This window comes from Zingiber officinale, chromosome 1B, assembly GCF_018446385.1.
Source record: "Zingiber officinale cultivar Zhangliang chromosome 1B, Zo_v1.1, whole genome shotgun sequence".
Lineage (NCBI taxonomy): Eukaryota > Viridiplantae > Streptophyta > Magnoliopsida > Zingiberales > Zingiberaceae > Zingiber > Zingiber officinale.
The window spans coordinates 40,163,552-40,190,267 of NC_055986.1; the positions used below are offsets into that span (position 1 = coordinate 40,163,552).

At 34.2% G+C, this 26,716-nt stretch overlaps 1 protein-coding gene across 1 annotated transcript; it reads right to left on the reverse strand.

The window, feature by feature from the left end:
- Positions 1 to 3,512: 3,512 nt before the first annotated feature.
- On the reverse strand, positions 3,513 to 25,314 carry LOC122055396 (anaphase-promoting complex subunit 7-like). The gene is made up of 18 exons (XM_042616823.1): positions 25,164 to 25,314; positions 24,747 to 24,815; positions 22,979 to 23,029; positions 22,239 to 22,379; positions 22,089 to 22,151; positions 19,139 to 19,254; positions 15,571 to 15,655; positions 14,605 to 14,661; positions 12,101 to 12,146; positions 10,743 to 10,816; positions 5,525 to 5,575; positions 5,247 to 5,447; positions 5,107 to 5,151; positions 4,902 to 4,995; positions 4,668 to 4,813; positions 4,273 to 4,502; positions 4,072 to 4,132; positions 3,513 to 3,908 (listed from the first exon to the last, which is right to left on the reverse strand). Exons 1-18 carry the CDS (start codon positions 25,230 to 25,232, stop codon positions 3,822 to 3,824), a joined length of 1,686 nt encoding a protein of 561 aa, XP_042472757.1. The 5' UTR covers positions 25,233 to 25,314; the 3' UTR covers positions 3,513 to 3,821.
- Positions 25,315 to 26,716: the final 1,402 nt, after the last annotated feature.

The window sequence follows — 26,716 nt, forward strand, 5'->3', positions numbered from 1 at the left end:
GTTACGTTGTTGGTGGGTCAAACACTTGTGTAGTAGAATTTGTGTGTGTACGGTGTACCATCAATTTGAATGTTTCAATTTATTGGCTATTTTTCAACATGCCCCGGTAATTTAGTAACCTGTTAGAACCATCCTTAACCATTTTCTTTAAAATCGAATAAATTCTTAAAAAATTGTTTAAAATTAAGAAAAATGCAAGAGGTGTTTTGAAAAATTTACTAAATGGAGAACTGTGATGCACAGCCTGACTGACTAGCGCTCAGTTGATGGATTCGTTCCTATAATTTTTTTTTATTAATTATTAGAATAAATTAGAAAATATTTGTGATGGATAATCAAAAAATTTAGCATTCTTTGATTACGTGTTCTATTTGAAGATTTTTTTTTTACAAATTCATTATGATTGAAAATTAAACTATGAATGTTTAGATGATAATTTAAATATCCTATTATTATATCATAGTTCCGGAGGCATGATGCACATTTAAATGAATACCTTTGTTGAATTTGATTAGGTCAATCTAATAATATACATCATCTGGACTATAACTCATTTATTGTATGAAAAACAATTTTTTTTTCTTTTTAGTAATTCCTTCATTATTCATTAACAATGTCTTCTAATTAAACTAATCAATTTTACTTATATTTTAAATCGAGATTTCTTTTAAAAAATTATATATTTATTATTAGAGTAAATTAAATGTGATTAGGATTATTTCTCTATCGAAAGTTTAGTTGTCTGAAATGTACTAAAATTGATTGGTTGAATCATTATCTTATTTATTATTTATTATTATTATTATTATTATTATTAATTAATACTGAATATCCCATACAAATCTATCAATTTTGAGATGATTAATTTAGTCCTATAAAATTTTTTCATTAATTATCATCACATAAATTGAAAAATACTCTTAATGAGTAGCCCATCAGTCTAATATTTTTATATCAATGGTCTATTAAAAAATTTATTATTAATTTATCAAAATTAAGAATTGATGCTTAGATATATAAAAAAATAATAATAAAATCCCGCCACTGTATAAGGTACTTCTTTTGCACATTTGATCCGTGAACTTGGCCATTTTTTTTTAATTATTTCGAATTCCATAAGAATAATTCAGCCCAATTTGATAATATAAAAATGATTCAATTATTTTTAAAATATACTCAATATATATTATATACTTTAATTTTTTTAAAAAAAACTATTAGAGCATCTAAAATTAGGATTAAAATATACTAAAATGTGTATTATCAAGATGAATAATGTAATCGACATAATTATCAGGGTGGGACAAATTACTCTCCCATTGAAAGTCTTCAGTACGTGATTTTGAGCGTTATGATATTTTATATATTTTTTTATCACATAATTGACAAATGGAGAAGGAAGAAATACAGACATATATACTGTTTTATTTTTATTTGAATTTATTTTATTTTATTTTCTACCAAATTGCTTCAATTCTGTTCCTGATTACACATTTTTGGATGGAAGAACAGAACATTATTTATTTTTTTTTTTGAAAAAAAAACAATATCCACAAAACTTAAACCACCATGAAATTTCAATAATTGCAAATCGGTGCTCGCCTCTTCACGGGTACCGATTCGCGAGGCAGGCTTCCCAGAAGCGCCGGTTGCTCTCTTCCTCCGACGCCGGCGGCGGCAGCGGCTCGGCGGAGGCCGTCATGGTCGATGCAGGCTCCGACCCGTCGGGCGCTTTTCCTCCGACAGCCTCCACCGCCGCCCCGTACTCAGCCGCGACCCACTCCGCCTGCCACCAGCTCCTTGCCGCGCAACGCCGCCTCTCGCCGCTGCGGCCTCCACCAACACCTTCGGTCGATGACTCGGCACCGTCGCTGTCGTACGCAGCGGCGACGGAGAACGACTCGGCGTCGGACTCGGAGTCACCGGAGGCCTCCATGCTTCAAACTCGGCGTCGATCGACGTCGACGATTCTATCTCGACCGATCCGGAGAGCAGCGAAGAAGAATTGATAGAAATGCAGAACAGAGTATAATATTCATATATATATATATATATAATATTAAATATATGATCAATAAATAAATTTCCTTCTAGAAAAAGTGAATTTTTTTTATTTGGTGTTTATATTTTAATCTCACGCATTTGTTAGATTTGACTCCCTCTGAATGGTGTTATTTAATTTTATTTAAAAGATATTTCCATTTTATATTTTCATTTTGTTCCCTCTAAAAATTAAAGAATTGTTTTGGTTGAACAATTGCAATTGGATTTGACCAGAGGAACAATTAATTCACGTGAACAATTAGTTTTGTCAATGGATGACTTTTCAAGGCTTCTAGAAGACCAATAAAAAAATTTATAAAAATATTTTAATATTATAAGCGAGGAGAAACTTTACTTGATGGTTTAACTTGCTAGTAATAAATAACATTCTAAATAGAAGTTTTATTTATGCAAAATCTATATCTAAGCTAATTATATTTGAAGATTGTTTTTAGAAATGTTTGGTGTTTAAATTTACACCAAAACAAATATATATATATATATATATATATATATATATATATATATATATATATATATATATATATATATATATATATATATATATATATATATATATATTAACCTACTCCATCGACAGTTCATTTATAATTTTTTTTATTATGTTTTTGTTAACTCACAAATATAACATTTAGAATTTTATCTTTAAAATTTAAAAATTAAATTATAATATTAAATATAAAAAAATTCAAAATAAAAAAGATTCAAAGTGCCCACGGAGAATCCAAGATAAGGTAGGTGAAATATCAAAACTATAAATTTAGATAACATCATTTTATAAAGATATTTAAATAAAGTTAATAATATTGGATATGCCTCTGTAATATTGATTTGAGACAACATCATTTGAATATATAAATAATTTAACATAAATTAGCATAATTCTAAATATAATTTATTGAATAGATGTTTGGTCCAACAAATCTTTTAATCAATTTCAAGCGAGTATAACAAGATATATCTTAAGTGTTTGACCTCCCCATACAATAAAAATCATTGTGTTAGAACAGATATCCCCTTAATTTACTATCTTTCAAAAAGTGTTGGAACGCTTTGGAGGGACCGTTAAGGTGCCGGCTTGCTCCCATTAAATAGATTTTTTTTACTTAATTTCAAAAATGAAACAAGTCAAAAATTACAATTAAAGTAACAAATAAAATATTAACAGTCATTGGACCCCCATAAGTCCACGGCCGAACCTAGTTTAAAGATCAAGAACAAGCACAAACACAAACCCCGATTTAAGCTGAGTTGGGTCATACCTGACTAGACAACTCTAAACAGATCAATGGAAATCAGAGGGGAGGGCCGACACATATTCTTGATAGACTATATGATACTTACTATTGGAATATGTAATGAATACATATTCCATTAATTCAAAAGCCTATACATTCTAAAGTTTTTCTTTAATTTATTTATCTTTATCTCTAATCAGTGAAAATAAATGCAAAACAAATGGAAGTCGGTTGCCCCCTAAAAATTTAAAAGTATCAGTGTCTCAATATATTATTTGTTGCAAATAGTTGAATATAGATTCTAATTAGCAGCAGGGTCAGTCTATTGAGTAGCAATGAGTCAATGACTACTTACTAAGAGCCTGTGAGACAGCCATCTTTTATCTCGAGTAAAACTTCAATTACTTTGAGATTCTGAACCTTGAGTTCCTCTTTCAACTGTCCCGGTTAGCCGAAGAGAGTGTGGTCTCGGGCTATGATCGATAAAGAGTCCAGAATCTTCTTTTAAAAATGGTTGTCTTAAAGCATCTCGGCCTCTTCTTGATCACCTTCGGCATCTTCAGCTTCGTTATCGTCTTCTTCATCGGGTGCATCAGGATCCATTCCCTAGAAATGCAGAAGAACAAAGACAAGCAAAGGAAAGAAATTTAATTCAAACAAGAGGATAAACAGAACGCAGAACTGGAAAAAAAAAAACAAAAACAAAAGGGTCAGCAGTCCAACGAGCTTGGAAATCTCAAATGAATTTTGAAATATGCAAAATTCAGACCTTCATCTGCTTCTCCAAGCGCTCTAAACCTTTCTTGGCGGCTTCATTTTGCGGGTTTATCCTGAAATTGAATTAAGTGGATGAATTTCTATATATAAGAACTGAAAACACAATCGGAGCAGAAGGAATATTTAATACGCAAGTTAATGCCATAAGCCTAGTCCTTTTTGGAATGAGGTATAGGTTCATTCGAGCACATACCTCAAAGCAGCTTGATAATGAGTGAGAGCCTCTGATAACATATTTGTAGCTGCAAAAACTTGAGCCAATTTGATATGGAGGGAGTCATCAGCCCAGTCTTTAACATATCTCTCAAGCAGTGAGACGGCATCTTTATGACGTCCATCAACAACATGCAACTCTGCCAATGCTAAAGCAGCTCCTAGAAAGCCAGGTTCAAGCCGTAGAGCAGATTCATAAAACTTTCTTGCCTGTGCAAAATTTGGACACAGTTCATTGAGGAACACAAGTCTAAACAGTTGCAGAACATGCATTAAACAGTCAGTATCTTAAAACATGCACTAAGCTTAGAACAGTTAGTATCTTTAATATCCCAAAGAGAACCAAAGTATCCAAGGCAACGGAACAAAGCTGACCTTCTCTCTCCCACTAGAACTACTAGCATGAACATCTCCAACCAACTTGAGAGCTTTTGCAGACTGAGGCATTATTTTCATTGCTTCCCGTGCAGTAAAAAGTGCCTCCTTGTTTTTTGCAAGAGCAAGATATGAACGGACTAGACCTGGAGCACATGTAAAAGCAGCAAAAGCTGAAGCTGAAGTGATAAATAATAACTTAGAAAGACAAGATGATCAACAATGCAAAATCACCTTGGTATGAACGAAGATCAGATCTTAATTCTTGAGCTGCTCTGAAAGCAGTGACTGCAGCATCTGGCCGGTTCAATGACAGATACAGGTTACCCTGAGAATACATAAAAACCAACATGAATAACAATCCAGAAGAAGATAAACAGAGTCCAATTAGTCAATTATGCAAGAAGTGGTTCTTGAGACATAAACAAGAAGTCTTCACCTTCATAATGTGGCCAGAGATATGCCTATCATCGATCCTAAGACTCTGTTAAAGGACATGCGGAAACAAGAGATACATCAGATGATATGTACTAGAGTTCACGCCTGAGATACATCAGATGATGATTATATATTACGTACCCTCTCAGCATAAGATAAAGCTTTTCGGTCATCCTTTCTTTCCCATAATGCTGACAAAGCAACATAAACTTCTGCTCTTGTATGGTCAAGGTTTAGCAGATCCTGTACTAACTTGTTTAGCTTGGATATATCAGACTTTTGCTTTAGAAGCATGGCATATTCATCCATATAAGTCACAATGTAGGGATCAATTGCTCGAATCTGTGCATCTATTGGAATTAAGCACATACAAGTGTACTACATGTACCTTAAACAAAATCGTGATATCTTTCAGGTACCTTTTCGAAATTCATTATTGCTTCATCATGCCTTCCAATAATAGCTTCAACCTTGAAAGATAGATAATGAGTCATGCCATAAAATGTAAAACTAAAAAGCCTTAATTGTCAATAACAATTAAAGAACATTTCACCAAAAATGCCACATTGGTTGATAATTGAACAAATCAATGTGTCACCATTACAAACATCGAACAGATTTTGCCAATGTGGCATGCCACATCCTCATTTTTTAATAATTTTCCATATTGGTGGTATGGCATCAACTCCGCCCATGATGACCGGTCATGGCCGGTCCCAAGCCCGGATAAAGGAGGAGGGTTGCATTAGGTTGCCAGCCAGCGTCAAACTATGGCAAATATTCAATGAATGAATCCATTAAACTATTGTGCTAATGCTAGGTTATTCTCCGGAAGGAACGCGTTGCAGGGTCTGACTGTAACGTCTCGGCAAGGACCGCTACATCTCCAGAACTCGGGTGTAGTGATAAATATGCAAGAGTTCGCGTTACAGGGTCCGACTGTAACGTCTCAGCAAGGACCGCTACATCTCCATGAGAACTTGAGTGTAGTGTTAAATAGGCAAAAGTTCTCACACTATAGGTTAGATAAGAACAAATATGATAGGAAAACTAATAATCTAAGATTTGGAACATGGAATATAGGAACTCTCACTGGTAAATCAATGGAGATAGTAGATATGATGATTAGGAGAAAAATTAGTATTTTGTGTGTACAAGAGACAAAATGGATAGGCGAGAAGGCAAAGATGATAAAGAACTCGGGTTTTAAGTTATGGTACACTGGAAAGAGTAAAGCAAGAAATGGAGTGGGTATCATTATAGATAGTTTGTAAAAGGATAAAGTTGTAGCAGTAGTTAAAAAAGGGGATAGAATTATAGCCCTTAAGATAATAGTGGCGAAAGAAACTATCAACATAATTAGTGTATATGCACCACAAGTAGGATTAGATGAAGCTACCAAATTAAGGTTTTGGGAGGACTTAGATGAAATATTACAAAATATTCCACCAAATGAAATGATTTTATTAGGAGGTGATCTAAATAGACATGTCGGAGTGAAAAATGAGGAATATGAGAGAGTACATGGAAGTTATGGGTTTGGAACAAGAAATGAGGAAGAGAAAACTATATTAGATTTTGCGATAGCATATGACCTTATATTAGCTAATACGTTTTTTAAGAAAAGAGAAGAACACTTAGTCACATTCAAAAGTGGGAATAATAAATCGCAAATTGACTTTCTTATGGTTAGGAAGAAGGATAGAAAGATTTGTAAAAATTACAAAGTCATCCCTGGAGAAAGCTTAACTACCCAACATAGGGTAGTAGTATTGGATATATGCCTCAAACATAGTATCAATAGAAAGAAAATCTATACAATTCCTAGAATTAAGTGGTGGAAGTTAAAGGATGGGAAACAAAATATATTTAAGGAGAAGGTAGAAGTACAAGCATTAGGTGAAATATACGATGACTCTAATACAACATGGGATAAGATGGTATCAAAGTTGAAAATAGTAGCTAAGAGTGTACTCGGTGAGTCAAAAGGACATACACCACTAAGTAAAGAATCTTGGTGGTGGAATGAGAAAGTACAAGAGAAAGTGAAGGACAAACGAATAGCTTATAAGGAATTATATATTTGTAAGAACGAGGAAAACTTAAAAAAATATACAATAGCCAAGAAAGAAGCTAAGAAAGTAGTGAGTGAAACAAAAAAATGAAACTTTTGAACGCTTATATCAAAAATTGGATACAAAAGAAGGGGAAAGAGACATTTATAGAATAGCTAAAGTGAGAGAAAGGAAAACAAGAGATCTTAGCCAAATAAAATGTATTAAAGATGAATGTAATAGGGTATTAGTAAATGATGGAGAAATAAAAGAGCGGTGGAAGAGGTATTTTCATCAACTTTTTAATGAAGGTTTAGGTGACCAACTTAACTTAGGTAATTTAATTAGGTCAAATGAGCATAGAAATTTTAATTTTTATCGTAGAATTCAAACTTCAGAAGTAAAACAAACTTTAAATGAGATGCACAATGGAAAAGCCGTTGGACCAGATGATATTCCGATAGAGGTATGGAAGTGCTTAGGGAAACAAGGTATTGAATGGCTTACAAAATTATTTAACATGATATTGAAAACGAAAAAAATGTCTGATCAATGGAGGATAAGTACTCTAGTTCCCTTATATAAGAACAAGGAGATATACAAAATCATGCAAACTATAGGGGTATTAAACTAATGAGTCATACTATGAAACTTTGGAAAAAGTAATAGAAAAATATTAAGGAAGGAAACCAAAGTGATGAAAATCAATTTAGGTCGACAATAGAAGCTATACATCTCCTTAGACAATTAATTGAAAAATATCGGAGCAAAAACAAGATCTACACATGATATTCATTGACTTAGAAAAAGCATGATAGAGTCCCAAGAGAAATTATTCGAGAATTTTAGAAAAGAGAGGTGTTAGTGTAATATATATAACTAATTAAGGATATGTATGAGGATATAACGACTGGAGTAAAGACTTCAGACGGAGTAATGCAAGCATTTCCAATAAAATAGGGTTACATCAAGGATCACCCCTAAGTCCCTATCTTTTTACACTAATTATGAACGAACTCACTGCACAAATTCAAGACACGATACTCATGGTGCATGTTATTTGCAGATGATATTATTTTGATAGATGAGACACGTGAAGGAGTAAATGCTAAGCTTGAATCTTGGTCAGAAACACTAGAAGAGAAAGGTTTTAAGCTTAGTAGATTAAAGATAGAATATATAGAATTTAAGTTTAGTAATATTAGAAGTAATGAAACAATTGTTAAGATAGGAGAGGACGAGTTCTAATCGAGAGATTTAAATATTTAGGATCATTTTACAAAATGATGGAGGATTGAGAGATGTCTTACATAGAATATAAGCAGGATGAGTGAAATGGAGGGGAGCGTCGGGTGTTTTATGCGACCGTAAAGTACCTCTTAAACTTAAAGGTAAGTTCTATAAAACCGCAGCTAGACCTGCCATGGTTATGACTCGAGCACATGAGCATAAGATGAGAGTTGCAGAGATGAGGATGTTAAGGTGGATGTGTGGACATATGAAGATGGACAAAATAAGGAATGAGAGCATTAGAGAGAAAGTCGGAGTTGCATCTATTGAGGATAAACTCCGAGAGACACGTTTAAGATGGTACGGACATGTACTTAGACGACCAATAAATGCTCTAGTTAGGCGATGTGAAATCATGATAAACATGCATATCAAACGAGGAAGAGGACGACCAAAAAAGACTTGGTTAGCAACAATAAAATAAGATAAATTTTATTTAAATATAGATGATAATATAATAGGAGATAGGGCTGCGTAAAAGGATTCATACAGCCGACCCCACCTAGTGGGAAAAGGCTTGGTTGTTGTTGTGGTGGTATGGCATCCCACATTCAATTGATAATTGGAGAAATAAGAGGTGTCATACATGTCCACTTTTATTAATCATCATTAATTTAAGGTGGTGACGAGACATAATGGAAATAGAGAGAATATATACATAATTGAAACAAATTGAAATGACTGATTGTGTGCGTAACCTCAATGTACATTTAGATATTAATCAGCAAATAGCCAAATATTATCATGGAACCCTCTTTTGTAATATTACAATACATTGCTAATTGTTACTCCCTTAAGAGGTTTGACAACATATTTAAGTGAGTCGTTCGTGTTTGACAAGTTGGTTGAGTGTGAGGTAGGCTTGGTCAAGCAGATGGACATGGATCAGCTAAAAAGTATTTTGACCCTGTGAAAATATCCAAATATTTTTATATTTGGATAGAATTTATTGTAATATATAAATATAAGCCTAGGTAGAACCTATAAAGCCTGAAAATGAGTTTCAACTGTTACTATTCACCATTGGTCATCCAAAAGTTTGCTTTAGTTAAGTAAGCATCGTTATAGACCAAATAAACCAAATAAATTTTGTTTTGACGACCAACCTAATTGACAATTATAACCTAATTGATAATTATCATTGATCTTTATACGATAGTAATCCATTAATACATCTAATGATCTAAAGATACTTTGGTCAACCAAATAGTTTTCCTTGGTAGACCAAAGATTGCTGATTCAGTTGAAAATGAATTTTAGATCTTGAAAAGTCATGCATAAAATCTACATACAAATTTTAACAGTTGGAACAACAACCACCAAACCTTTATACTATTAAATGGGGTCGGCTATATAGATCCTCCTACGTAATTAGGCTCGATCTCCTACCATATCATCATCTATATTTAAATTTTAAATCTTGAAAAGATGTGCAAACCTACATACAAATTTTAACAGTTGAAAACCATCTATAAATAGTTTCTTGAGGTTCTTCATTAGAACAACTTTCTCTATGAGTTATTTTGTAATGTCTCGAGTAAATAAGCTATGCAGGCTTTGTGTATTTTCTCTCTATGTTGCTTAATTTCTTCTTCTCTTCTTTGTGCATTATTGGCATACTCTGATTATCTTGTTCTCTCTTCTACACTCATATTTCATAATCATTGTAAAAAGAAATTGTTTGTTCTTAAAGTTTTATCCTCTTAGATTGGATCTAAGACTTGTGAGGCTTGTATGCACATATTGATTGATAGTGAGATTTTCTATTAGAAAACAATTGCACTAGAACAACACAGGCTATGAGTAAAAGGGGTCATTGAATCACGTTAAAGAATAAAGATCATTGTTTCTTTTTTCACCTTTGTTTTTATTGTTGTAATTAATTAGTTTTATCATTGCAACTAATTTATTTTATCGTTGCACTTACACGATTTATCATTGTACTTAAGACTTATCGTTGAATTTACGTACAAATTTATGATTGCATTAACAAGTTTTTCATTACAATCTAGTTATTAATTTTAATGTTGCAAATATTCTATTATTTATTTCCCACTGCAATTTATTGATACTGTATCCACTTTAGATCATTTGCGCTCTATCTAAATGTTGATTGAGTTGTTCATTTTGAGGCAATTTGGTGAATCCGTTTTATTCATCCTGTCTAATCAGTATTTCTGATGCTTCACTAATATGATGAGCAAGGCCAGTTTTACTTCATACATAAGAAAGCAAGAGAAAGAACTTGTTCTAAAGTCACATGAAAGAAACTACTTGTTCTAAAGTCACGTACCTTTGCAATTTCCAATAAAATGTGAACATTGTTAGGAAATTGCTGTAATAGTTCAGCGAGATGGTCAAGACCGCCTACAAAATCAAAAGTAAGCAATAGCTCCAAGAATGTAGATATTGCAATTCCATTTTTATGCAATAAAAATGTAGTAAAGAACAATATCTCAAACAAATTTCAGTTAGTTTTCAAATGGCAGCAATAATCAAGGGTAAACAAATTTTTAAAAAAAATTGTTGTGTACTTGCTAAAATTACTTGAATCGACAAATTCCCCCCAACTACACGTTCAAGATATGCATGATACCAGCACCTATATAGACACTTAGCTTCACAACACAAAATTTACATTTTTCTCTTCCTTTAAACTTGACAAAAGGCATCTAGAAATCCAGATTACAAGCTGTCAATTTGGTATATCAGCAAACATTATTATCTGATTAATTGTTTTCTAAGGGTTTTCAATACTCGCATTTTTCAAAATCTATTTTTTAAAAAAAAATAACTTCAGCTGTGTAAGACTAATGAAATGATGATGCAGAGACTAATCATGCTCCAACAGGTGTGCTCTAAGGGTATCAACAGATGTGCTCTAAGGGTATCAGAATTAAATGTTTTAGATCTCAATTGCAGCTTCATCCTAAAGCGGCTAGTGTTGTTCTGCGGTTAGCAGACATTTACTGTAAATTTCTTGAATCAAATGTTATGGCTGTCAAATACCACACAAATTGTGGCACACTAATAAAAGGGCAACCCGATGCACAAAATTCTCGCCAATACAAGGTCCCGGGAAAGGGTCAAACCACATTGAGTCTACTATAAATGTAGTCTTACCCTGCATTGCAAGATGTTGTTTTTGCGACTCGAACCTGTGACCACAAGGTCACACCGCGGCAACTTTACTGCCCGTGACCACAAGGTCACACCGCGGCAACTTTACTCTTGTGTCAAGGCTCCTCTTCAAATTGTGGCACCCTGATAATGGATAGAATTTATCTCACAAAATAATTTATGATAGTTTAGTTCATCTTGCAATGCAGGAAATAACCAATTGTATAAACCCTCCAGAAGTCTATGGGTTATGTTCGTTCCTTAAAACTGGATTTTTTTTCTCTACCTTGATACGAAATGATAACATGCAGCATCTTTCCCAAGTTGAAATACTTTACCACATTGTCACAAACCTTAACAACTCAGGTAGATGTTTCTATCAAAAGTTTCTACATAGAGAATCCTCCGTAAACAAGAAATCATAAGGTTCAATAAGAACCATCGAACAAGAATAATAGACGAAAGCAGCAACCTAATTATGCCAAATTAGTTGAAACTATTTGAGATACTTAAGCATAATAGGAAGCATACCTTTGTAGTCACTCGAAGCAATGCAACACTGAGCTTCAACATAACGCTACAAGTTAGGATGGCAAAGAAAGAATAAGCACTGGTCCAACTCCATGTTGCCGTAGTGAGGTTTAAATTTGAATCAAAGAATAAATGCAGAACTCAATAAGCCAAACATAAAGGTTAGACATATAACAACAGCTACTAAAAAGACCAGCTCTTTCTACCTTGAACACACTCCAGATTCTAGGGACAAAAATCGCTTTTAGCTTATCTAGGTATAAGCTATGAAACGGCAAATGAGTAGTATTATACATACAATAATAGTATGGATGCACATGGCTGTTCGGACCATAAATTGTATCATCTAGATTTTCCAGATGATTAACTCATTAACATGATTTCCACTTAAAAGGAAGGTTGGTATACTAAGGAAAAAGCAGCGAAAGCTTAACTTCAACCTATGAACATGCCAAAAAAAAATTAAGAAATGTGCAAAACTCCTGTTGTTGAAATTGAATGGCTTCCCACCTCATTAAGAAATTGGCCAGTCTATATAAACTTCATACTTCACATCCAAGCGCAGATGGGCATAGTGTACTTGATGGTCAACATCCAGCAGATGAACTAAGCACATGAACTAACAGGATTAGATTGTCAAATCGAGACCCATATTGTGGTTCGTATTGTGAATTGTTATGATGTTTCAACTTGTGGATTATATGGGGCATTGTGAATTGTAAGGGCATAAAGGGCAGCCCGGTGCATGAAGCTCCCACCATGCGGGGTCCCGGGGAAGGATCCATTGTACGCAACCTTACCCTACTTTTTGCAAGAGACTGTTTCCAGATATGTAAGACTAATGAAATGTAAGGATCCATTGTGAATTGTAAGGATCAAATAAAAATATATATATAAACTATGGTTAAAAAAAATCACAATTCATCTGAAATAGTTTTAATATCCTAAAATATGTAAGATATATTATTACTTTAGTAAGCTATTATTTCTTAACAAAAAATATATTTTATGCCTTAGATTGGTGACAATCCACAGTTTATTGTTTATGTCATTCATTAAGAATTGAAATGAAATCAGCAATAACAAATTTCTTAGTCAAATGTTGTTGGCACAAAAATATCACTTTAGATTGCATCCACGTCAGCAACTTGAAGAGAGAAAAAACAAGTAATGATCATGCTACAAGAAGAGAGGAATGTCTGACAACTTGACATGACTGATAAAGCAACACCTGTTTTACAATCATTGTCATTGTCATTTTGTATACCAATGTGACAAACTTTATCTCTGACTAATTGTCAAGTATTGAGTTCATCTACATTATAGCTAACTGTGTCCTCACGTGACAAATTTTTTCTTCTTATATGTCATTGTTGACTTTATACTTACATAATTTCTTTCGTCTTTTATAAAGACTTTGGTTTAATTTTTTATATATTAGATTTATTTGATGCTTCAATGGCTTAAATCTGATTTTAGTTGGTTGGATTTCACTTTATTAGGAGTTGTCTTTCTTATCATATCAAATATCAGATAAGATTTGAGTTTCCATTGAATCATTCACCATGATTCCTTTAAATTTTGATTCATATAGAAGAATTGTATCATTTTATAAGGGAATTGTAATGCATTGTATAATGTGATGGATCTTACATTGCTAACAATATAAATGAAACAATATAGGACAATATAACTCAGAATTTAAACACAAACTCTTGTGGTATCATGTTAAAATTGACACAAATTTTCATGGTATAAACATCTAAGAGATCATATAACTAAAACTTAATAAGAGTACCTGACACAACTACTGTAAGTTCATATGTGATTTTTTTTTTAACATGAGGAAACAAAGACTCAAGAAAAAAGTTCCAAATTTAAACCGTGATTATGGGGGCATGTCACATGAGACCCTTTACCCATCACCTAAGACCCGAAACTTGGATATACTAACCTGTCTATCTCATCCCTAACCAGATCTCGTGGTAATGATGAAGTTTAAAGGTCAATTTAAGCTGCCTCTACTTCTCGACTCTTGCAACCAAAAACAACACAAAAAGTCATCTTCAACTCCCCTTCTCCTTTACTCCTGCAATCAGGTACAACATTGTGACAAGTCTGCTCTAGCAATCTCACAACACAGAGGTAACTCTCCTTTGACTCGTATTTTTGTGCAACTCCTGCCACTAAGAAAGCATTTTAATCTTCTTATCCCTAATCAGTTTCAGACACACAACAATAGAGGTAAATCTCCTCTTCTTCCTCTCTCCATTTCTTCCTCTATTCAATACCAGTTAAGCACTTAAGCTTGCAGAACTCATATTCTACGCTTGTTGTGTCAACATGAGTACAAAGTAAGTTTCACAGCCAAGAAAAACCCATATTGAAAACGAGCAACTTGCACAGGCTTAGTTAGTATGATCATTTGCTAATTCGCTAACAAACAATCAATTTCATCATAAACCAAAGATATTCAGATAAAAATGAATAACATTTTGACTTACATGCAACCACCGAGCAGGATCTAGGTGATCAAAGGGTAATCTTCCTCTATTTGATGTCTAGAGATCATCAGACAAAACCATCATAAGTTCCAGTTGAAATCAAGAAACTTTGATTTCTTTGGAAAATAAATAATGAGCATTCCTCATCCCATTCAAATTGCTTTGAACAAGGAACATAATATTTGTTATCTGAATCTTCCACAAAATGATTTTACAGCTTAACAGTTTATCAAAAGAAAGCTTTGATTGTCCTGTAACACATTTACAGTGTTCATTTCATGGAAAAAAAACAAAATTGACATCCATGCCAGTATATATTTCCTTTAATCAAAAATATATGCATCTGAAAAGTAGCCCCCATCTAAATCAGATACCACTAAACAACACATTAAAGCATCTAACTATATGCCTATAATATTGGAAATCAATGTTAAATATCTAGTTTCCCTGTATTACGTAGATTCAACAATGAATTTTATGGAACAAAAAACTCCAACCTAATATATACTTGGACGTGGAACTTCCAAGAGAAATAATGTTTCTGCCACTAAACAGCCTGATACCCTCACCAAATACCACTGCAACCCAGCACCTAAAATAACTCCAGAATAAATGTTGTCAAAATGCATTGGTGCTTGATTTACTCTGGCTTATATATTGTCAAAAAAAAATGCAGTTAATCTACAACTCTAGGCATCAAAATATCCCCATTGCAAATCCAATCAGTTGCTCACTACATTCACCACATCCGTTCTGCTATTAATTGTGACGACTCTTTGAGCCAAAAACAGATAAATATGCACAGAAATAAATATAGCAACAAGTAAAAGCATCACAACATGAATTAGCAAAATTCAGAGAGAGGAAATAATCTTTATCAATATAATGTACATTTAAGAATAAAACCAATTGGCAGTGACTCTGATATGTTCTGAAGTAGTTAGGACTCTAGTACGAAAAATAGACCTGAGGAAATAAAGACAAGATTTCCTTGGAAGAAACTCCTAACTCAGCCAAAGCTGTAACTGCCTCCAAAACATATGGACAGTTCCTGCAAAAGTGTACAAAGGAAAAATGTGTACTTTACATAGATTTAAAGTTTGATAGTGAGAACCAACCATCAGAAGATTTTATGATCATTCATGTTTATAGATTATTTTTAATTAAATGTGAAGAAAACTGTTGTTTTATTTTATGTTTTGAACATATGGAATAAAACTATGCAGTCAGCTAGATGTGGTTTTTCCATAATCAATTTTATTGTTGATAATCAACCTTTGTGAGAGAAAAACACCCTAAGTCTGTGTTTCAAACATTTTAAATCTTGAACATATCCTCGTTTGGGTGTATGCCTCTTCAAATTGTTTAAATTTCAAAAGAATGAAAAAGGTCCATTACAAAGACTTCACACGTCAATTGTGGTGACTGAACTTCAACATCTGAAAAACAAAAAATTTCATTGCTTTATGATGATGTAACACGAATTAAATAAAATATTTTTCTCATAAATCAGTGATGAAGTTGTCCTTTAAATTTCACTTTACTATTTGTTTGAAGCATAGAGGTTTAAAAACTTTGTAACAACATATTACAAAATATTTTCCATATGCAACTGTATGTTTGACAAGCTGCTTTTTCTCTGATTAATCACGATAAGAATATACTGAAAAGAAAACTAGTTATTGAAAAAAAAAACATAATTTACAAATCTGGCAGCATCCAAAAAAACATAACCAAATATCTAGAGGTAAGAAACAGATGCTAAGACAACCTTTTACAATGCAAAAAAAAAAAAAACGTTCTGTTCTAATAAGTGAATGACTGCAAAAAAAAAAAAAAAAAAGATGTGTATAGTGTGTTCAAGTCTCACAATTGGGAATAAATACAAAAGGATGAGGTATGCAGAGTCTAAGATCATACTATAAAATCAAATTGAGACATAAAAGGTGATTTTCCTACAACTGTTGATGCAAGAGTTTGGAATATTCTCTTTGATCATTCTACTCCAACTTCACCTCAGAGAAGTCAATCTTTCCATCATACGAAGATACTGGAACAGAACAATACACAGGGGCATAAGATGCTGTACTATGCTAACACAAACTACATCGTTAGCAACAAACCACCAACACAGAAATGCCTCAGGCATGTTTAGAGAGATGCATTGACCAGGATATACAAACACAAACAAGTAGTAAATATGAATTTAACATCGATTTGATTGAAGCCAATAACAGTTACTTCTATATTGCATGATAAAGATATGTACATAATAACATGATTGGAAGCAAATACACTATGCATTGTCATTCCCCATAAATATCAATATTAATTTGTCCCAACCATTTGAGCTCAAATACATGAATCATGTCAACCTATCAAAAACAAGTTTAACATCCAAGAGGTTGTTTACCAATCATCACCCTGACAATCAGGTTTTAAAACAACCCTCCACCATTCCTTCAAGACTTAGACCAAATTCACAAACACAGATTCTGTTGGATCATTGCCCTTCATAATTAACCAAAATCATATCAACCTCTATTTTAACAGAAATCCAAACAATTGTTTGTGCGGTTAGCACTAACGGTCTAACCTAGATTTTGATGAATGACAAAGTAGATTAAGTTAGTTTCATTGTGATCTAACACTTTAACTAAGTATGCAGGAGAAACCCGACTGGTCGACGGGCTGACCGGATGTCTGGCACGAAGTCCAGCTAGGTCAACAAGTCGACCTGATAGCTGGCACGAAACCCAGACTGGTCGACGGGTTGACCGGATGTCTGGCACGAAGTCCAGCTAGGTCAACAGGTCAACCTGATAGCTGGCACGAAGCCCAGACTGGTCGACGGGCTGACAAAGTAGATTAAGTTAGTTTCATTGTGATCTAACACTTTAACTAAGTATGCAGGAGAAACCCGACTGGTCGACGGGCTGACCGGATGTCTGGCACGAAGTCCAGCTAGGTCAACAAGTCGACCTGATAGCTGGCACGAAACCCAGACTGGTCGACGGGTTGACCGGATGTCTGGCACGAAGTCCAGCTAGGTCAACAGGTCAACCTGATAGCTGGCACGAAGCCCAGACTGGTCGACGGGCTGACTGGATGTCTAGCACGAAGTCCAGCCAGGTCGACGGACTGACCTGATAGCTGGCACGAAGTCCAGAAGGGTCGACGGGCTAACCGGACGTCTAACAGGTAAGTTAAGGTAAGTCACTGGAGGGGGGTGACTTGGTGAGGACGCGTTCCCAGTTAGGGAACTTAAACGCCAATCCAACTTAGAACCATTTCGGAATTCTAAGTTGAGATCTTGACTAGATTCCGATCTCGATGAGACGGAATCTAATTACTATTCTTTTTCTATTGTGCTAACTTCTATTTTGCAGGGTAGTTTAAACTATTATTTTTACCTCGGACTAACTCTTTCTTGCAGGAGAAGGACATTCTGGAGAAAGGTGGTCCAGGCGCCCTGACACGCACGGAGGTGGTCAGGGCGCCCGGAATTGGTCAAGGCGCCCGGAAGGCAAAACTTATCCTTGACAGCTTGGAGCACGCTGATTGGTCCAACGATGTCACAGTCCAGGCGTCCGGAAGGGATCTGGACGCCCAGAGCCTCCTATATAAGGAGGGTGAGTCCTGAAGCAAAGTACAACAACGACATCTGCGCTACTGCGCTGTGCTCCTGCAACGCTGCGAAGCTCCTCCGACAATGTGCTGCCAAGAGTTCTTCTCCTCTACTTTTGTTGTCGGTATTTCTGTTTAATTACACTTGTAATTGATTTTATAATCATCTTTTCGAACTGATAGTAAATTGCCCAACAAAGCACTCGACGAGTGCAGACCTTGGAGTAGGAGTCGACCAAGGCTCCGAACCAAGTAAATTGGTTCTTGTTAGCGTTGTTCTTTTACTTTTCCGTTGTGCACTTCGCTACGATAATTTTTTCGATCGATATTCACCCCCCCCCCCCCCCCCCTCCTCTATCAACTTTCACGATCTAACGACAACAATATCCTTTGCTCATTATTGAAGAATCCAACTCTCAACAGGTAACAGAAATTGTGTTAAAGAGATTAAAAGAGTTTCCATTGTCCATAAGCATAACAGGTGGAGGATGGATTTTATCGTTATGCAAGATAACAATGAAAACAAGAATACCTCAGGCCATTATTGAATAACCAACTTATGTCAGGTAACCAAAGTTGTAACAGAGAATTGACAAGGTTTCCATCATCTAATAGTTACAATGGAAAGTGGATGGATTATAAGTGGACTGTGGTTGCTCAAGAATTTGATTTATCATGAGTAAACGTACAAAGTGCAATAAAATATAAATGAATCCAAATTATGGCGCAGACCAGGTAGTCAAAATTTCACAATGGAAGAAAATGATATGTTCTCATAAAGAAGTTAGGGATAATAAAATGTTTTCATTCCATAAAAAGTAATAGCTAGATAAACAATGAGATCATATGGGAAACAATATAACTATGTCATGATCTAAATCAATGATCAAAGAATTATTTTTTTAACCTTAAGCAATCTTTGTAGCATGCAATGGCAGAGCGGTTGTGCCTAGAAATGCGATAAAGCTTCCCCAATGTGAGATTCATTCGTAGTGTTCTTGCTTTTGGAGGAATTCCTTCTATCTGTAAAATTAGGAAAAATTCTACAATGTTTCACTTTACAAGTCCAATTTCAAAACCATAGGCATCCAAGAAAGGGCTAGATAGTATATTATTTCCTAGGTAGAACTGAAATAAAGAGGCAGCCTGGTGCACAAAGCTTCCGCCAATGAAGGATTCCGAGAAAGGGTCAGACCACATTGGGTCTACTATACGCAAGCTGCATTGCAAGAGGTTGTTTTCGCAACTCAAACCAATGACCACAAGGTCATATAGCAGCAACTTTTACCGTTGCGTCAAGGCTCCCCTTCTAGGTAGAACTGAAATAAAAAGTGAAAAAAATGCACCTATATTTTTATGTATGCAAGTGCAAATATGCAGCTCAAATTTTCCTTGTTGTGCAACAGTCAAACTCCTGAAAGTCAGAACCCTGTATTAGAAAGTAAAAGAATATACTTCCTCTTATCCTTCTAGCTTATCTCTCATTCCAATGTTGGGTTTTATTGCCTGAAGCAGCAGCAGCGATTGGATAGGAAGACAAGGAAGAAGAAGACATGAATGGCTTACCTAGTCCCATTCTCTGGAAACAATGAGACTTAAGACTGCTTGACCTGTCGAAAAACTGATTTCTGACCCTTCATGTCTCTAGAGCTCACCTATTGTGCCTTCCTCATAGAGATCTCTGAAGTTGCAAAACATTTGATGTGATTTTTGACATTGTGTCAGTACTTCTAGTCAAGGTTTGAAATTCCAAGCCAAGCCTGGATTTCAGAACCTGACTGGCTTGATGTGTTGGGCATGCCTCGTGCTACTGGGTATGCCAAGCGGACGAAAGAGACAAGGGGAAAAAAGAAAGAAAGAAGAAGATGTTGTTTGGGACATTCATTGAAGCATCACAAACCATGGGCTAAAGTGTTGGTGTCATCATTCAACACGAGCAACACCCTTAACATTGTCACGAACCACAAGTGAAGTTCTTTACATTGTTGTTGATCACAAGTGAATCCCTCGATGTCATTGAAGGCAGAGTGAAACCCTCAACATCATCATGGACCACAAGTGAGGCCATTGTTATTTTGGGACCTCTGAGAAGCAATTGTTATCTCACTGATCTCATGTAGAGGTTGTCACTTTTGTGCAATATTAGCAATTTTGCATGTCATCATCGAAGTGAAAATATCGCATCGTTTGTCTCTTCCACATGTCAATCCACTAGTGGAACAAAAAATCACATCCATGCCAACTGGCATGGAATGAATTTCAATCCATGCTCCTAATCAAGGTTTCAAATGCCCTAGGACTGTTGTCCCTATAAGAAAATTTAGCCATTGGTCCTTTAGACCATTGTCCTATAGAAAATTATCATTGACCTTTCTTGCTTGACGAGCTCACACACCGGACCTCCCTCCCATAGGTCACCATCAACAAACACCATTTGACATGGTTTTAGAAATGCATCAATGCTCCCCACCAAGGTTTATATGGTTTAGGATCATTGTCCCTAGAAGAAAATTGATCACGAACCCTTCCCACCAACCTAATTCACACATAGAACCTTATAGTAATCATTGTCAAAGAATGTCATTCAACATGATTTTGACCATGTGATAATGCTCCATGCCAGGGTTTAAGTTACTGTTCCATTGTCGGCTATCAACATTAACTGAAACAGTAAGATTTAAGTGCCGAGACTTTATAGTGCATTGGTACAGGTTGGTGTCAGCCATGTGTCCATGTTCCAGTGGCAGGCCATTCCGACAACCATATTCTGTGTTGGTACAGCTTGGTGTCAATCAACATCAGTCAAGGAGAAAAGAAATAAAGGAAATTTTATAGTAAGGTATATATCCTCTCCCCTCACAACAACTAAATGAGCCATGAATGCAGATAATCACAAGAAGCGGGAGAAGAAGAAAGAAGCTCCATAGAAAATGCTAATAGGAAAACATAATCATATTAGTTACTCTCATCAAACCATCATATGGGTACTGTTGTAGGCATCATGAACCAAATTTAAAACACAGCTATTTCAAACCCATATCACTACTAAGCTGACTATAGAATTTTGCTTTGTCTATATGGCATTTGGTTTAGGACCTCTCAGTCTATCCATCATGTGAACTTCCTTTCAACTGGGTCAATTTTACATGTGCTTGTGAAGTTATTGTCTTAGGTGAAATAAATGCACCAGGGTAAGTGAATGCATCTCCTTCCAAACAAGCTGGCAGCACAGTCATCTTGCTTTTTATCACTTATTAGAATTTTGAATATAAGATAAATCAAAACGCTAATTTAAAAAACCAATGCCTTTGTGTACGATCCCAACATTTTCTCACCTTGTGGTGTGCACTTTACAAGTTTATGGTTATAATCACCAAAATAAAATAACTCTCGTTTCCACATCAACAAAATATTTCCTAGGCATATAGTGACTTTTTTTGCAGAATTTAAAAAACCACTGCCTTTGTGTACGATCCCAACATTTTTCTCACCTTGTGGTGTGCACCTTACAAGTTTATGGTTATAATCACCAAAATAAAACAACTCTCGTTTCCACATCAACAAAATATTTCCTAGGCATATAGTGCCTTTTTTTGCAGAATTATAACCATGCAGAAATATCATAACACAAAATACAACTTGCACTGATGAGCTTTGCAGTTAGCATAATTAAGGAATTGGTTCAGGCTTTAAAAATAACTCATCTAAAATGGTTAGCAGAGTCTGTAATTGAACCGAATAAAATAAAATTTTCAACCTTCCACACTGAAATTATGTTGGTGAAATTGTTCTCTAGGTCAAATACAATAATCTAGAGAATGTCAAAACAAAAAAATATCGAGAAGTTTAGGGAAAACCTCTACAAGGGCAGCACGGTTTTCATTAAGTGCACAATGACAAAGTGTAATTTTAAACTTCACCTGCCAAGAAGAAGATAATCATCACTGAGGAAAATTCTTTTCTCACAGACAAAGGTATTCAGACTATGCATTATAAAGGAGGCTAACCTCATTTTCATTGATCGGAGAACCATTCATAGAACTCGGTGATGATGACCTACTACTTGATGTAGAAAATGAACTTCTTGAATTGTTCATCGATTGTTTGGAAATAAATTTGCAATGTTGAAGTGCTTGCTTGTACATATTCTGTAAATAAACCAAAATTGAGAAAGTGTGAAACAATGTAATCATACACAAAATATGCTCCTAGTAGTGCAGAAAACCCTAGTAACTTCATGAACAAAGAAAGAACCTAAGTGAATCTTGATTACCTTAAATTATTTTAACATGACGACAGTTACTTAACCATCATGTCAACAAAAGACACTAAAATAGACAGCGCCATAAAATAGCTATAACGCCATCTTTGCAACCTTCATCAATTGTTTCAGAACTTCAACTAGTCTAAACCTGCAAATACATCTAAAGACTCTACTAGTACTTGCTGAAAATGTCAAGGAGAAGAAGAGGTAACTTTGATATTGTTATGAAAAGCAGTACACAAAAAAAAAATGAAGCAGAACCCTAGAGCTCCATCCAGAAACAATTTTAAAACTAGACTTATATTGAGGTCTCTGTAGATTGAGTAGAGAGGTAAAGGTCGCAGATGGGACCAAAAAACACATCACATTTACATTCATGTTTTGAATTATATTTGCACTACAAGATTATCACAAAATCTATAAATGAGACAGAAAACCATTACGATATTCTTGTTAATTTACTATGTGAGTACTAATAGTTACCAAGGCCCTACGAAATTCTTTCTCCCCATATAAAGCATCACCTTGAAGAACCTATAATACAAGAAAAGTGACTGATCAAAATCTCAAGTTGCAGAGAAATGAAATAAGTCATTACATGTTAAACAAATGTTTTCAGCAAAAGACAACATTTGTCAAGCATTAATATGTCAAACAAATGTTTGCCGAGTATGGACATGCTGAAATTGCAATTGGGTGATCAATTTTCCAAAAAGCTTATAGCACTGTTTGGGAGAAGAAAATTTTTAAATTTTTCATAATCCACGGAAAGAAGATTTTGAGAAATAAAAAATTGATTTCAGTTTTCAAATCTAAGAAATTCAAAAAAATGGTATATCAATCAAAATTTGATTTTAGTGAATAAATGTTGCATAGTTTTGCAAATAATTTGGGAAACCGAACACAAAACTAGCCGTGTCATTATGTATCAAAATGCATCGAATGCCAGCATGTTAAATGTCCATAGTGTGTAACATGAACTAAGATCTAAATCAAATCTGGTGATTTAAACCAGCATAAGTAATTTTTACTGAATATGGAATCCTAAATCAAGATATGCTAATACATAAGTGCATCTTAAAACAAAATATACTGATAGATAAATGCATTTTCACAGAATTTTGTCGATCCTTGAATCTTGGAACTTAGAGTTACAAGGATGAATTAGTATGTCAAAATCCATTTAGACATTACTAAGCCATCACCTGCTTACCTTGATTCTCATTTAAGCATATGGTAGGAGCATCATAGATTTGTCTTCCTGAATCTTTTCAATATTGAACCTTAGAAACATAATTGAAAAACTCAAAAGGATTAGGTCCATGCTTCTGCACAACCTATCAGCTCAAGCCTTCCGACAGTGGTACTTATGTAATACTTAAGAAAGTGCACCTCTCAGATGCCTTGGCCTAATTGATGCAGAACATGAAATATGCCATTAAGCACTTTAAAAAAAAACACTTGTCGAAGGATCCTCCACTAGTAGAAGACAAGCTTAGTAACACTGAGAAATTAGACAATATTAACTAGGATGCCTAGACACAATTGGTATCACGATCTTTACAAGTAGATACTTTTACAGTAAGAAAACTAGTTAATAGAGCAGTAACTGATAGGATTTTAATTGGATCACATCTTGTATAAACGATCCCTATTTGAGCTATTCAATTATATCCGTATTGGATGACTCCTTTTTTGTTTTTTACCAAATCCATTTATTAAAAAGCTGTACTCCCTTCTCTACATGGTTTTATACAAATAAAATGTTGACTCCTCTAACAATGGTAGGCATGATACTTTTAGACCACATATTTCACCACAATTCTAAGCTTTAGCTGAATCACTACCAATAATATTGTACATATATATATCTCAATCTCCTTGCTTTACTAATTTCCAAATACCAACTATGCTGTAGCACAATTCTCCAGTAATCATTGTTATGCTGTCTCAGTTGACTATTACACGCACTGTCTCATTACACCTTGATGACCCAATCTGGAAGCAATTGCCACCAGTTTTCTCACTTGGTCTCACTATTAACTCAGTTATGGCCCATCCACAAGAACATCATATTCATATTTAAAATCATATAGCATCCAAGATGGTACAGTGGTTATCATACCAAAACTATCCATATGCGTGATTTATTCAACAATGGCAACAAAGAAAGTAAAAAATAATCGCAGTAAATGAGAACGTGCCACTCAGGAGAGCATAATAAATAGAATAGATAGAGAAGAATACCTACCAAGTTCTCAGCTTTCAGATATGGACTAGCCTCGCTATTTGTCACAGGGGAAGTTACAAGGAAGCAACCCTATCAAAGTTCAATAAGTAAGTTAAATCAACGATGACCAAGATATATTGGATGCCCAGAATAATATTGTCCATGAAAACACAATCTGCATTAATAAAACTCCAGCTTTGCAGTTCGACGGAGAGCTTTAAACATCAATGAAAAAACAAAAAAGTAAGCCATCTAGGCTCATGCGCCCCGAATCACAAAGGTTAAACAAACACGAGCGATGCCTCAGAGTTCGAAAACCCAAATAAACAGCAAGTAAACGAAAAAAACTTAACCAGAAAGATGAACATTCAGAAAGAAACTACACGAGGTATTCATTGATGAAGATGAACATTCAAAAAAGCCGACATACTGACGTACCAGCATCTGGGCGGAGCCGAAGAGGCCGTTGTCGAGAAGAGTGGCGATGTGATCTTTGGAAACCTCCATGACTGTGATCTGCTTCTCGAAGCGACTGGGAGCTCGAAGAAGAGGGAGGAGGGTTTCGAATTGGATCGGCGTCCGCTCCCACTGACAGGACACCGGGAAAAAATAATAATAAAGTGGTTATTTGCAAAACCACCCGTATAGATTTGGATATCGCATAGAAGATCTTCTTACGTTCAAATAACCGCCGAAACACCGACCACAAATTTTTTTAAATTCTTGTAATATTTTTGTTTTAAAAATATATATTTCAATTTTTTTATTTTTATTATTAACCTTCTCTTATAATTTTTAAGTTTTTATTAAAGATTTAAATTTTAAAAAAAAAGAATATAGATGAATTCAGAGTAAAATGACATAAATTTAAATAAAGCTTAGCCCTTCACTGTCATTAATAATTATTATCCAAACTTAATTAAAAATTATAAGGTTTAAAAAAAATTAAAAAATATAAATAGATTTAGAAGGTCATTATGAATACAACAATGTAAATTTAATATAAATCTCATATTTTAAAGATAAATACTATTTTTTTAGATGAAATGATTTTTTTTGTCTTGACTCATTTAATTTAAATAAAAATTACTTTGTATTTTAATTTAGAGAATAAAGTATTTTGAGAATGAAAATGTGACCTTTTATAATTATTAATGTGTGATATGTGAATTAAGAATTTATAAAAATTAAGTGCATAAATTTTTATAATTATTTATGTGATTCATGAATATGTGCATTTCAAATCTTTTAAAAGTTCATCTCTAAATATATAAACTTTAAATTTATGGTTAATAGGTACTTGGCCTTAGTTCGGGGTCCACCCGAGGGTCATTTTAATTTTATTTTTTTATATGTAATTGATTTCTACATCGATTAAATTTTCAAATCAAAGCTATTAGTAGGGATTTTTTCTATTTTTTATTGACCCGTGTGCAGCGCGCTACCCAAACTATAAAATCATATTTTAAATTTTAAAAAATAAATCTTATTTTATAAAATTTGAAAATTATTATTAATCTTTTTTATTAATTTTTAAAAAAAAAACTCACAAACAATGGCATAATCAAAGTCATCAACTGGCCTATGCTAAATTACAACAATAATAAAATATACATGTATACTGAATATTTAACCAACATATAACATTTATATATAAATATCTTTTTACATAGTTTAAATTGTATATAAAATTCTTCAATATATACTTAAGCGGTGCTCAACAAGATTCTAAAATATAAAACTCATCTATTACTGATTCCAAGTCTATTTGTTCAAACAATTATCGTTCTATGTAGAGAATCATGTAATCGAAAAGTAAATCATTATCAATCTTGTTGCGACGTATCATTTTGAGAACTTTCATGGATGAAAAGACTCTCTATGTCGTTACAGTTAATATAGGAAGAGTCAATACAAGACGAATCAATCTCTAAATCATAATATAATTCTTAGCTTTTTTTGTCACAATTATTTCTCTCTGTATAATGCAG

Bases quoted from the DNA above. Each gene is read 5' to 3' on its own strand.
- LOC122055396 (XM_042616823.1), bottom strand. From the start codon at position 25,232: ATGGAGGTTTCCAAAGATCACATCGCCACTCTTCTCGACAACGGCCTC. The intron at 14,662-15,570 runs GTCTATTTTTCG...GATGATCTCTAG, and splicing joins TCTTGTCTTTATTTCCTCAG to ACATCAAATAGAGGAAGATT. The intron at 4,503-4,667 runs GTCAGCTTTGTT...AATTTTGCACAG, and splicing joins GTTCTAGTGGGAGAGAGAAG to GCAAGAAAGTTTTATGAATC.